General features: G+C 36.7%; 1 protein-coding gene across 7 annotated transcripts in view; it reads left to right on the forward strand.

The window, feature by feature from the left end:
• The window catches only part of NCKAP5 (NCK associated protein 5), a 638,109-nt gene that overhangs the window by 153,513 nt on the left and 469,997 nt on the right, over positions 1 to 14,599 (forward strand). For all 7 annotated transcript variants that reach the window (XR_009156463.1, XM_058194176.1, XM_058194167.1 and 4 more), the window contains one exon: positions 9,176 to 9,249. Coding sequence is in view for 6 of the 7 variants with exons in the window: in XM_058194176.1 (XP_058050159.1) it covers positions 9,176 to 9,249 (74 nt within the window). In the remaining variant the exon portion in view is untranslated. The remainder of the gene's footprint in view (positions 1 to 9,175; positions 9,250 to 14,599) is intronic.

Below are 14,599 nucleotides of genomic sequence, written 5' to 3' on the forward strand. Positions count from 1 at the left end.
TCAGCAATGTTTTTCTAAAGACAGTCATAGCTACCAAACAGGAGTCCATGGACTGAAGAATTTTGATGAGTTTTCCTCCTCAGTGGATGCTGCTTACCGAGAACATTCCACCTAGAATTTATCTAGCTCTCTGTTCTGAAATGCACGTGACTCGGTGTCCTTAATTTTAAAAGGAATAAGACAAACAGATGTTGCCTCTGTGCACAAAGGTTTAATGAGTTTTGTATGGACTAGCAATTACAAGCTTCAGAAAACTCCCTCAGATACAATTTCTGGTTGGCAAGCGGTCACATCTGCTTGGTGAAAATTATGATGAATAGAAAGGCAAGTAGCTAAAATAGGGCTTGGTCAGTGATGTTTGAGTATTTCAAGTGAGATCCTTGTTACAGGGATCAACATTACTTGGTGATATCTGCATGGGAAGGGGAGACTTTTTGGGTCTTTTGAAAGTTCTGTACATGCCCCTCCTTACTAGCACTACCCCTAGTTTGGGTAGTGAAACATCTGAAAGAAAACAACCAAGCTCAGAGAGCACCAAGGACCCTCTCCTCAACCAGTGGTGGGTTTCTACCGATTTGCCCTGGTTTGGGCGAACTGGAAGTGGCAAAGGTGGGAGGCTCTGCCTACTCGCCCGGATGTCATCACGGATGCTCTGCGCATGCTCAGAAAGTTCTGTGCATGCGCAGAAAGTTGTGTACGCGCAGAAAGTTCTGTGCATGCGCATAATGGATAAGGGCCTACTGCCGGCTTCTATCTCCCATCGTCCGGTACGCTCCCACAGAGAGGGACTCCTCAGGGAGGGACTCCTCAGGGTGCCGTCAGCCAAACAGTGTCGACTGGCGGCCCCCAGGGGAGGGCCTTCTCTGTGGGAGCTCCGACCCTGTGGAACGAACTTCCCCTCGGACTTCGACAATTACCTGACCTTAGGACCTTTCGCCGCGAACTTAAAACTTATTTATTTCATATGGCTGGACTAGCCTGATTTTTATTTTTATTGGATGGGTTTTTAAAATTGTGTTATTTTACAGGGGAGTATATTTTTTAACGTTTTGGGCATTTAAATTAGTTTTTTAAGGGTTGTTTTTAAATTATTGTGTGTATTTATATTTTATCTGCCTGTTCACCGCCCTGAGTCCTTCGGGAGAAGGGCGGTATACAAATTAAAATATTATTATTATTATTATTATTATTATTATTATTATTATTATTATAATAAAGTTCTGTGTATGCGCATAAAGTTCTGCATATGCGCAGAAGAGCTGCACGTGAGCTCACAGTTCCAAACCGGTAGCGAAGATAAGTGGAACCCACTACTGCTCCCCACTGATATTTTTGTATGTTGTGTGTGTATATATTTACACTAATCTCGATACCTCTCACAGCTTAAGCCAATTTACAGAATAAATATAAACCAAAATAACACGTTAGGAATAAGATACATGCATGCCATCTTTTCTCCAAATCCTTCAGAGTAGGATTGTTTCTATAGCTTTGCAAAATGCAAGCAAGATGTACGCTTCCTAGTTTTTCCCACCACAAGAAGGTAGTGATGTAGGTTGCATAGAGGAAAAACAGCTTAGCCCAAAATTCCATAGCTGAAGATGGACTAGAATCTGCATCACCCATTCTTAGATCAATACCTCAGGAACTACTCCACTCTATACGGTGGTTCTCCATACATGACAGTGAAGGTCTTAAGAGAAATTGGACCATGGGGTGGAGTCCATTGGAGCATTGGAAAAGACAAACAGTAAAATGGCCGCTATATTGTACTGGATAAGGGCATTTCTCCCTCACAGACAGCTTGAAAAAATTTACTTGAACAACAATATCTGATGATTTTTCTATTCTCCTTATCTCCTGGAAACCTTGCTGGGCACAGAAATCATACTTCATATGGCATACGCATAAAAGGCAAGAATGGGCCAGAGTGGAATGGGTAATTTGTATGGATTGTGATTCATTTCCCCAATATATGTACTGAAGCTGAATCATATGAATTTTTTTCATGCAAAGCAATTCATGCTTTAAAAAATGCATTCCAAATGTGCGTATTAGGTGAACACATACACACAAAAAAATCTTCTGTTAGTAGCAAATGCTTGTAAAATGCAATTATTGGAAGAAATACAGCCAAGCAGAGCATGTTATTAAAAGCTGTGTGCTGAATCTGTGTACTGGGGAAAACCTGTCACAAATCAGTTAAATGAGAAAGAAAACAAAATAATGCCAGATTTGTTCATTTCTTGAGGAAGGTGCCTTTACATAGTGAGAGAGTTACTGCTGAGCTTTTATATCATTTTTCTTAGCACTGATTTTAGGCTAATATGAGCTCGGAAAATACAATAAAAAGGAACAAGGTAACAAGGCATCTTAGGCAGGGATGAAATTCAGCCGGTTCTATCGGGCTCAGGTGAATTGGTAGCAGTGGCTGCGGGAGGCTCCGCCCACCTGTGTGAATGTCACAATATCACTTTTTTGCGACATTTTAAGCCTCTGCGCATGCACAGAAGGCTTTGCACATGTGCAGACGACAGTGTGCGCAAGCACATTTGTGAACTGGTAGGGAAGGTAAGTGTATTTCACCCCTGATTTTAGGGCACTAAAGACTAACCTTAAAATGTAAGGATCTATCTATATGAGGCAAAAGTTATCCATCTTGCTGAAGAAACTATGCAAGACTGCAGCAAAACTAAAAAATTTTTAAGTCTTTGCACATAGCTCTAGTGCCAAATTGAAAGACTCAAGAGGGCTTTCAGAAACTCATAAAAATTGCATTAAAAGGAGACGGGGTGTGTGCTTTCCTAGGTTTCTCTAGCACAGCACATAAACACTTTTCATGCTTGTTAACATTTCATGACTTCTTTGACCCATCATATTCATAAGTCACTTGAAAACATCCAATGGTCAGAAACTTAAAACTATCATATACATTTAATGCAATGTGCTTCACCATTTGTAGAACCTATGTTCCTGTACACAATTGTGTAGTAATGGCAATAGATTAAATACAGATTACATTGAACTTGCTTATCCTTTTCCCCTTGCTCAATTTCCTTTCTTTCTGACAACTGCCTCTTAGGCCAATTGTTGTTAGGCCCAAAACCAAGAAAGACATAGTGATTCTTACAAGAGGAGTTATTTATGTTTTCACACCTAAAGACAGAATCTTGCCAGACTGAAGACACTGTGAACATTTAGAGAGGGGCTATCTTCACCCTCTTTCTTTTATACGTACAGTACATTCAAAAAGTAGTCAGGTTCCTTTCACTTTTGTCAATTTTGTTATACAAAACAATTTTGTTTTGTAACTGTAGAAACAACTGATTCTACAGTTGTTGAAATTCATATTTTTTCTCATTAATCTACACTCAGTACAATGACCCTAAGCCACTCCTGTGTTGTCTTGGTTATGTGTTTAGGATCGTTGTCATGTTGGAAAGTAAACCATGGTCCCAGTCTGAGTTCCTGAGTGCTGTGGAACAGGTTTTCATTAAGGATATCCTTGTACTTTACTCCATTAAGCTTTCCCTCAACCATGACTAGTCATCCAGTCCCTGCTGCTGAAAAACATCCCCATAGCATGATGCTGCCACCACTATGCTTCACGGTTGGGATGATATTGGGCAGGTGATGAGCAGTGCCTTATTTCCTCCAGACATAACGTTTAGAATTGAGGCCAAACAGTTCAATTTTGGTTTCCTCAGACCAGAGAATCTTGTTCCTCACAGTCTGAGAGTCCTTCTGGTGCTTTCCCCCCACCCCCAAACTATAAGCGGGTTTTCATGTATTTTCCACTGAAAACAGGCTTCTATCTAGCCACTCTGGCATAAAGCCCAGATCAGTGGAGGGCTGCAGTAATGGTTGTCCTTCTGGAACTCTGTCCCATCTCCACACAGGATCTAAGGTCCTTCTCCCCTGATTGCTCAGTTTACCTGAGCAACCAGATCTTGGAAGAGTCCCGTTTGAGCCAGACTTCTTCCATTTGAGAATTATGGAGGCCATGTGCTCTTAGGAACCATCACTGCAGCAGAAAATTTACTGTAGCCTTCCCCAGATCTGTGGCTTGCAATAATCCTGTCTCTGAGCTCTGCAAGCAAGTTCTTATGTCTTTTGCTATGCTACAGTATGCACTGTCAGCTGTGGGGCCTTCTATAGAGAGGTGTCTGTGTTTCCAAATCATGTCCAATCAGTTTAATTTACCACAGGTTGACTCCCATCAAGGTGCAGAAACATGTTAGTAACGATCAAGAGAAATGGGAGGTACCTGAGCTAAATTTCAAGTGTTGTTGCAAAGGGTCTGAATACTTATGTCAATGTGATATTTTGGTGTGTTTTTTTTCTTTTTAATAAAGAAAATACAGACATTTCTAGAATTCTGTTTTCACTTTGTCATTATGGGGTACTGAATATAGATTAATGAGAAAAAAAATGAATTTCAACAATCAGGCTGCAGCATAACAAAATTGACAAAAGTGAAGGGGGTCTGATACTTTCTGGATGCATTGTAATAACTGGACTGAGTTGCTTCTTACTCCTCTGGAATGTACCCCCTCTCTCCTGGGAATCCACCTTGTCACTACATTCCATCACAATTATAATATCCCACTTTTGGGGAGGGAAGTTGTCAGTGTTTTCCAACCCTTCAGTTCTTGTTTTCATTTGAAACCCATAGAACTGTTTTGTGACATTAGGCTTCATTTGCAAGCTGATGCTTTCTCTTCTAAATTCTAATATACCTTGGGATCTAAATAAAACAAAACAAATAGGATTTGGCTGGAGCACTATGTAGAAAAATCCAAGAACCACAGAAACAATATAGTTTTAAGTGAGCCACACTTGTATGAAGTTGCATTACAAAAACAGGGATAATAAACGCTCTAAGGTATTATTATTATTTATCTTTATTCATTAAACATGAAACTCAGTCAACTGAACATTCAAAAATGCATCACAAATAGCATTGACTGGTACTAATGGTTGATACGGGTTGCTGCCAGCGTCCTAAGTATCAACCAAGTACCTTCTTAAGATGTACAATGTTCCAGGTAGCAGTTTTTTGCAGTTCTGCTGGTGTTATTGCAGGAAGCTGCAATTTGTTGATGTATCTTATAAAATTCTTGGACATGGTACCAAGTGCCCTGATGACAGTGGGTATCACTGTTACATGTTTCATCCATAGCTGTGTATAGTTTCGATGGCCAGGTTGCAATATTTCATGATTTTTTCCAGTTCTTTTTCTTCAACTCTGGAATCTCCTGGTACCGCGATGTCAATAAATTGTACATTTTGGTTTTCGACAACTGTGATATCTGGTGTGTTGTGTTCCAAGTGATGATCCGTTTGTATTCGAAAGTCCCACAAGATCTTCACCTTCTCATTTTCTATAACTTTTTCCACTTTATGTTTCCATGACTTCTTGGATACAGGCAAGTCGTATTTTTTATATTATTACTATCATAATCATCATCATCATCATTATCATTATTATTATTTTGCAGCCTTTCTTCCTTGACCATGAATGTAAGGCATTTCTTGGCCAAAATGCACAGAGTGCTGGATTGGGTTTTAAAGCAGCTTCATACTGAATCGAAATGCATTCATGTGTATGGTCTCTCAAAAGATTTGACAGAAGCATTCCTAGCCAAAACAAGCTTTCAAAACAATGGGATTCAACATGGAAGTTTATAAAACAGGTTTAATCTTTTCTGCTGAGATTTAATATGACATGCTAATGTTGAAATATTATGATCAGCTAAGCACTCTGTGTAAAATGTTGTTTAAAGCAGCTGCAACTGTTTGTTTTAAAAGATTATGTTCAAAATTAAAAGGAATTCAGTTTCCGGAACATAATGTGAGCTGCTTGTAAAATTCCTTGGTTTTGGGCTTTTGCTAATTTTTCATAGCAAACCATCTGACCATGACATTTATTTTTGGTAAATACAATTATGGATAGTAACACAAATTAAAATGGAAGGAGGGGAGTAATAAGTAAGCCAAGAAAGATTAGGTTGTAGTGTTGATCCAACAGCAAATGAACATGCTTCTTAGCCTGGATTTTCTGTTTGGTTTGCATCCCAGATCATTCATCTTGGGACATTCTTGGAAACAGATTTTAGGGAGGGATTCGGGGTGACAGGTAAAGCCCCTTTTATATAAGCTTTTCCCTGTGGTTACAACAGCATAAGAAGTCTTTGTTTCTGAATAACTGAATTTTCTTATTAAAATGTCTATTATTATCCTCCCTCCAAACAGGCAGGATGTCCCAATGATGTTGAAATGTCGAATGTAGCTCACAGCTACATGCATAGCTTCTGTGTAGCTCACAGCTCAGCAACATTTAAAACATGCCTTTCTCCTGTGGGTACCCCTTATATATATAATTAATTTATAAAATATTAGTATTTTCTAGAAAAATGTAAAGTTTGGAAGGATTTGAGATCATTTTGTAACAAAGTGTGGTGGAGATGATTTCAGGAGACAAGAAGCACCTCAGACTAGACAATGGTTAGATGAGCAACAGCTGAGTCTGCAGAAGGAATGATGGGGGGTTGAGGCAAATATCTCAAAAGGTAACCTCCCTGATTTTTGGGACTGTAAAGAGGTGGTGGTGGGGAATTTGGATTTTCAGACTTACAAGAATCTATTAATGCAAACTTACAATAAAGTTAGAACTAGTACGTCTAAGTTGCTTCTTGTATGGACTACTTGCAAGGCTGACAAATGCATTACTTGCTTTCTTTGCAATAGGAAAACATTTATATGGATTAAAAATCCATATAAATACGAGAACAGGTCAATAACAATGACCATACACTACAAGACTGATTTAGATGCTGATTTTTTGGAGAGGTACAGAATACTTAGAAATGTGTCCATTCCAAGTTGTATTTTGTTTTGTTTTTAACTGAGGCCAATATTTTACTGGTTATGATTTGGCATGGGGAACTAAGCAAAGAGCAAAGTAGGAGATATCACATGGTTTCCAATAAAGGAGGATATTTGTAGCTCAAGTTTGAAATGAGGGGTCTAGCAGTGATGATGTTCCCTAGTTTGGGTAATGAAACGTCTGCAAGAAAACAACCAAGCTCAGAGAGCATCAAGGATCCTTCATGGTTTCCAATAACAGATTTATTCCTGTATGTTTTCTTTGGATGGTTGCTTCAAAACAAAGTTGGAGCCTGTAATTCAATACAATAGAAGCATACATTCTAACAAAATTGAGAGGTAAGATGTTCACAAGTTTAATTCTCAGCATAGTCTCCCCCAACTTGATACCCTCCACTTCTATTATGAAAATAATGTCCAGCACTCTCTTTTTTGATATGGTTATCAAATATGTAACTGTCTGCAATCAGAGATGCCTGGTACCTTTTCCAACAGATTTATTTCACATTATTTTGATAAATAATTATTGTATTAGATTCAACATCAGTGCAACAGTGATATAACTTGAATTTGCTGCACAGCATTAAATTGCACCGGCTATACTCTTATATATTCTCTTGAATATCTGGCCATTACAGGTGGTCCTCGAGTTACGACCCCAATTGAGCTCAGAATTTATGTTGCTAAGTGAAACATTTGTTAAGTGAGTTTTGCCCCATTTTATGAACTTTCTTGCCACCTTTGTGAAGTGAATCATTGCAGTTGTTAAGTTAATAACCTGGTTGTTAAGTGAATCTGGTTTCCCCCTTGACTTTGCTCATCAGAAGGTCACAAAAGGAGACCACATGACCCCAAGACATTGCAACCGTCATAAATATGAGCCATTTGTCAAGTATCTGAATGTAAATCACATAACCACGGGATGCTGCAGGGGTCATAAGTGTGAAAAATGGTCATAAGTCATATTTTTCAGTACCATTATAACGTTGAATGGTGACTAAACAAACAATTGTAAGGCGAGTACTATCTGTATTCTAAAACGTTGAATAGATTTTTAAGACCAAGACTAATGATAAATGTTTTTCTATAGGATGATTATTTATTGCCATATAGTAATCCTTTTTATTAATTTCATTAGGGTAGCAGGTAATAGAAACAGGTAGTGTGGATGCCACAGTTGTGAACTGCCATAATTATCAACCTTTCTGTTCTTCCTAATCAGATCCTTTTCATGGACTGAAACATCTGGCCCAATGTATCCCATGTTGTTATCCAAAACCAGAATTACACTGAAGCTTTAGCATGCTCCATTTACAATTTCATCAATTACTATTGTATAATTTAGTTGTCTATTTAAAAAATGCTCAGAATTCTTTGGTGTGTCCTCCTAAAAACGCTTTCTGGTGGTGTGGCAGCATTAAAATACCTAGTCTCAATTCAGAGTATATTTTAAGCTAGAAAAACCTCTTGAGAAACACCAGGAAAAGAAAAGGTACAGTTATCATCTTGTAACATATTATTTTCATGAAAAAAAGATATCTGGGAATATTGCATTATTGATGGACTTGGACTTTCTTGCACTCTTCAGTTATAAGGACAAATGTTTGGATAAAAGCCTGCCATTCATTCCACAGCTGCAAACCTTCTCAATGAATAATAAAGCATTACAATCAATGAATGCAAAAATATATGGTCTCCTAAAGGAAGGGTGGATTTTGAGTTTTTAGGTAATAAAACAAGGGGCAAACACTATCATCTTGATTAAATGTACAGCACATAACCCAGATTTTTTTCTTAGCACTGGTAATATCCATTATCATCTTGTTGAAGCATTTTAAATATCATTATATAACAGAATAAGAGGACACGCTAATTGTCATTGATCTGTTTTGCATTCATTTTTAACATAAAGAACACGAAGGAATTTAATTTGCTGCAAAATCAAGACCTATGACCGCAAGAAAAAGCCTCTCTCTCCCCTCCTCTGCGCAACTGAGCATTTATGTGGATTTTACCATTAAATCATATGAGCTTTTAATTTTTATTTTAAAGTTGACATTTGACTCCAAATTTTATTGGAACTCTCTAATTAGAGGACCGTTTAATTTCTTTCCTATGTCATTTCCCCAATTTAAATGCTACTTTCCCCCTTCCTTAAAGCTGCTTTTAACTGTAGGAGTACATACAGAAAGAGAAAATGGCAATTTTAAAATTATTAACAACTTTTATCTACTAGCACTTCTTGCCTTTCAGAAATTCACTGCTCATTTTTTTCCCTTTCCTGCAGGAGTACATGGACTCAAATAAATACATAGATTACTTGCTAACTCAACTGGAAGAACAGCGCTGGAACTTGTGGAAGTAGGTAGATTTGGAATATAAATCAGTCACATGGTCTTATTCCTATTTAATCAGTAGTAAGAATAGCACAGACTTGACACTTTCAGTGTCAATTCAGGATTGGCCTTTATCTTTTCTCTTAATGTCAAATTTGGTGTCAAGTCAACAAATGAAGTCCTTCCTATATATGTTCATAATATTGAATATACTCTCATGGACACCTAAGATCAACAGATGTTTGTTGTTAGATGTTGCAAAAATGACATTTTCTTTTCACTATAAATTAATGAAACTAAATTTATCGCTCATTAAAACAATACTATAAAAATAATGTAAACACATTACCAGAGAGGTTCCAATACTATAAAAATAATGTAAACACATTACCAGAGAGGTTCCTGCTTTGTACATTATACCGATAAGATTCATGTTTCTATTATATATGTCAGGATTTTAAAAAATTTGCTGCACTTTATTAGGAAAAAAAATCATTGATATCCAAAAATATTATACCAATTTTTTCCTTTGAAATTCTAGTTTTCAAATGTTCATTAAATGGGAAAAATATTTTTTTATTATTTTAGCAGCTTTTAAGACATTTGTGTATAAATTCAACTAAAACGTTAGGGGCACATGAATTGTATCATTGAACTGTTTTCTCTTTGTGTATGTATAGTTTTAGCTAAAACTGCAGTCTGCAGATGAATTCTTCTCAGGCAAATGGATCTAATGGATTTTGTCCCAGGGATTGAAATGTGAACTGGAACTCTTAAAATTTAGCTACTGTAATTTGTGTATACTGTTGAATGGATTAATGTATTGAACAATGTGTTGACTTTACTTCCTTTTAGAACTGTAACTATCCAACTTTGTATTGTTGCAGAAATGAAATCATTCTCAAAGTAATATTATTTGAAATGAACAGCTTATATCAAGACTAGAAATCCCACATTTGCTTCTGGCCATATATTTTTTTATTTATCCTTTTAAGGGCAAAAGCTTTACAAACATAAATGTTAAATTAGCAAAGTAATATTTTCAGTGTAAATCTGTATATTTCTATGCAAAATTAAGTCCTGTGATCTCAGTGGACCTTCTCAAGAATATAGAAATATATTTCTATGAACCTCTACGTATGTATGTATGTATGTATGTATGTATGTATGTATAATTGTTATGTATAGAAATATATTTCTATACATTTCTATGTATAGAAATGCAGGCTTAGAGTGCAATACTAAATGGGTTTCCTTAAAAGACTCTTTATATTCATTTAAGTTTACCGTTGGCTATATAATTATAGAATGGGCAGTCTTCTGCTGATCTTCTCAAACCTAATCCAATTAAGTACAGTGTTTTCTTATTCCCAGCTAAATGTGACAGCTTTAATCTTATATTTTCTATTCTCGCACATTTTTTATTCTCTATTCTTTAAATGTAAGGTCAACGGTAAAATGCTTTCCTATGCTTCCAATGGGGGAAAAGAACACACAACAATGTTGTATTTGATTCAGTGTGATGCATTCCCTGTTCTTAACAGTATACGTTAAAACTATGACCCATATAAAGGATTTAGCAAAATTATAAAACAAGTCTAAAGACTGTAGAATGAGATGAAGTAAATCCAAAGCAGATAATAAGGGAAGATGATTAACAGGCAGACCACTGCATGTGTTTAGATGCTGAAAACTGGAATGAAAAAAAAAGCAGCTAAAGAGATCCCACAAAATCTTGGATAATTATTTAATCCAATAAGTAAGTATTCCAAGAAGTGCCTTGGACTATTCTACTCAGCCTCTGTTTTCTTTAGACAATCTTGCTTGCTACATTCCTTCTCAGACCCTGTTAAATTGCTAGCCACACTGACTGCACGAGATGCTTTTGATAGACACAAGCTTCACAGATGGAACCTCGTTTTTTGTCTAACTATGACCTCTAATTTGAGGTTTATGCTTGCTAGACTTGATCTCAGTTTCAGGGCCCCTTAATCCAGTACTTCTTAACTATTAGTTCCATTGATTCAGCACCTTGTGACTTGAAAGATTAGTTGCTATGATCAAAACACACAATTGTGTACATATTTGTACACAAATATATCTGTCTGTCTATATATCTTACAAGAAATAAAGGGGGAAAACATTTGGGCACTTATTCTGCAAACAAATAAAGAAAACACACACATTTGTGTTGTGGTAAATGATTTAATGAATGATAATGAAGAGATGGGTAGGGAGAGATAAATAATACTAGTCAGATAAATATTATTTTTCAATGCATATACATCTTTTCAAATTAAAGCAGACTTTACTTATTTTAAATCTGTTTTATCAGAAACAGATAAAAACTGCATTTGAATAATTTGAGCCCAGTATCCACTCAAGAAAACCTTTGCTTATGCAATTGAGAAAAGATGAACTCATCTCTAGGCTAGAGATGGCTGTTATTTAAAAAAGTAGTTCATGACCAAGACCTCTAAGTGTTGCAAGTAACCTCAAAAAATATGAAGAAGAAACCCTGGTTATTCCTGAGGATATATAAGGTAATTCTCTCTATGCACTATCAGCGGATTATCAAGTGCAATCGCTTTCATTTGCAGTGGACACTGTAATCTTGAAATGTGTCCTATTAGACCCCTGCCAAATCAAGACTTAAACTTAGAAGACTTAGAATAACTTTATTGTCACTTTAAATGTACACTAATTGGCATACATTAAAATGAAATTTTGTTGTATACAACTCTCAAAAGGCCATCACATCCAATATACAGTACACTAAAAAAACATGACAAAATAAATAAATAAATACAAAATTATGTATAAACCCACATATTTTTCGGACTATAAGACGCACCGGTATATAAGATGCACCGGTATATAAGATGCCAAGATTTTGAAGAGGTAAGTAAGAAAAGAAAAGGTTTTTGCCCTCCCCCAGCCCCCAGGAACATTCTGGAGGCCTCCCAAACCCTCTGTGCGCCCCTTTTGTTGCAAAAACGCCAATTTTGGCAAAAAATGGGCAAAAAACAAGCCGGTTTTTGCAAAAAAAATGGGATGCACAGAAGGTTTGGGAGGCCTGCAGAGTGCTCATGGGGCTGGGAGGAAAAAAATGCCCCCGTTTTTGCAAAAAATGTCCCTGTTTTTTGCAAAAACGGGGACGTTTTTGCCCTCCCCAGCCCCCAGGAGCACTGCAGACCTCCCAAACTCTCTGTGCACCCTGTTTTTGCAAAAAACAGACCCATTTTTTGCAAAAATGGGACAAGCGGGGGGGCCTTTGGGAGGCCAAAATGGCTATATTCGGTGTATAAGACGCAGCAACATTTCCACCCTCTTTTAGGGGAAGAAAAGTGCATCTTATACTCCGAAAAATACGGTGTATGACACAGAGAAAAAAAACAGTCTAGTTTGGATGTATACTTGTACATGGAGAGAAAAATGAATCTTGCAAGTTTACCAGATGGATGGCATAGGGAACAAAGCTGTTACAGAATCTGGTAGAAATACTTTGAAACCTCCTTCCAGAGGGGAGGAACAGAAGCAGACCATAAAGTGGATGTGTGGGGTCTCTGACAAAGTTTTAAGCTCTAAGCACATAGCATTTATAAGCAGTATTCCTAATAATAGGAAGCAAGCTTCCTATAATCTTCTTGGTTGCTGTTACTACTCTCTGTATGGACTTTCTATCTGAGACACTGCTGCCGAACACTCTCAATCGTGCCTTTGTAAAAAGGGCCCAGGACAAAAGGACAAAGATGTGGTCTCCACATCTGATGCAGGAAATGAGAGGGGATGAACTAAGCCATACAGTTTCAGAGGAGCTGGGACTCACTGCTAGGTCCTAAACATGAAAGGGGACACAGGTAGACTTTCATGGTTCTAGCATTCCCACGAAGCACTCTGCTCACCACCATTTATGACAGCTATCCAACCGATGTAAACTACTTGGGAGGGTGGGTGGGGAGCAGTTGAATACAAAGGTACTATCCACTACTCTAAAGAATGCTGTATAAGAACATGTGGAATCTAGATTTACACAATTTTACAATTAGTTCAAAATATAAGGAAAAATTATAATATAGACTTTTTTACTCTTAAAGTCAAGATTATATTGCTTATATAAAGATAAATATATAGAGAAAACATATTTCCACATAAGTTTGTTGCTTTATCTTCTAGATCATTTTCTATTTCTCTATTTCAACCAGCATCCAAAACTTATGCAGCCTTTAATTTCAGTTCCAATGATAGTATAAATGGTATAAAGAATAGAATTTTGCTGTTAATATTTATGTGCCAGTTAATATTTGCCTATCTCACTTGATTCTTTTTTTAAAAAGTTATCTCTCCAAATATTGAAGCAAAACCTTGGGATATTGGCAAGTTTCTGTGGCATTCTTCCTCTTCTTTTTTTGAAGGCCAGTCTGATAAGTAGAAGACCATGGGAATAACTGATGCTGTCCAAGGGCAACACTAGATTGTCTATAGTCAGACAGATGTCCTAATAAATCAGGATAGACCACTTTCTCAGACTTCATTATGCCCTTGATTTGTGGTCGCCACAATTTAACGTATTGGGTCATTGGATGCTGAACCTGACATTGAAGGATAGCCTCCAGTTTACTCGAGCTAGCTAATAAAAGAGACAGACACAAATTTTGAACGTTTAACTCCTTCAGCATTACTCACAGTCCAGGCTGATTTATAGCAGCTGAGATGAGAGAGAGACAGAAAGGAGACTAAACGTGATGTCATGCTGCTCATACAGAATGCCTATCATAACACACATAGAACAGTTTGCAAGAACATGTGGACAAGGAGTTTTCTTCTCTTTCTCATTTCACAGAGCCTGATACATTTTGCTTTCTTCATGTGGCAAGGCCATCTGTTCTGAAGCATGAAAATTTATTGCTACTATCTCATTTCCTTGGGGATACTTAGGCTTAGCTCATGTTTCATAACATTTTGCAAAAATAGATCAAGAACTTGCATTCCTGATTTATTTTGCACCTCAGTATTTTGTTACTATCGCAGAAGATAAAACCTCTTAACAATCTGTTCAAATCCAACTTTTTAAGGCTTTTGGTATCTTTTCCTTTCCTTTTTATATACGTTATATTAAAATAATATCAACATAGCACTAAAATAAAAAGTTTTAAGCATAGACTTAGATAATTTTGAGATCTGATCTACTTCCACAGTTTGTCTGTATATCTGTCTTTTATATGCTTTGAAAATTTTGATGCTCATTTAGCTGTGTTAGAAATTATTTTCTTCTGTAGACATGTCAAGCCTAATATTAATTCTATTCAACTTCTGTATAATAATATTCAATAACAATTTTTTAAATCTCTGATACAAAATCATCTGCTAAATTG

Source organism: Ahaetulla prasina, chromosome 1 (genome assembly GCF_028640845.1).
Source record: "Ahaetulla prasina isolate Xishuangbanna chromosome 1, ASM2864084v1, whole genome shotgun sequence".
Lineage (NCBI taxonomy): Eukaryota > Metazoa > Chordata > Lepidosauria > Squamata > Colubridae > Ahaetulla > Ahaetulla prasina.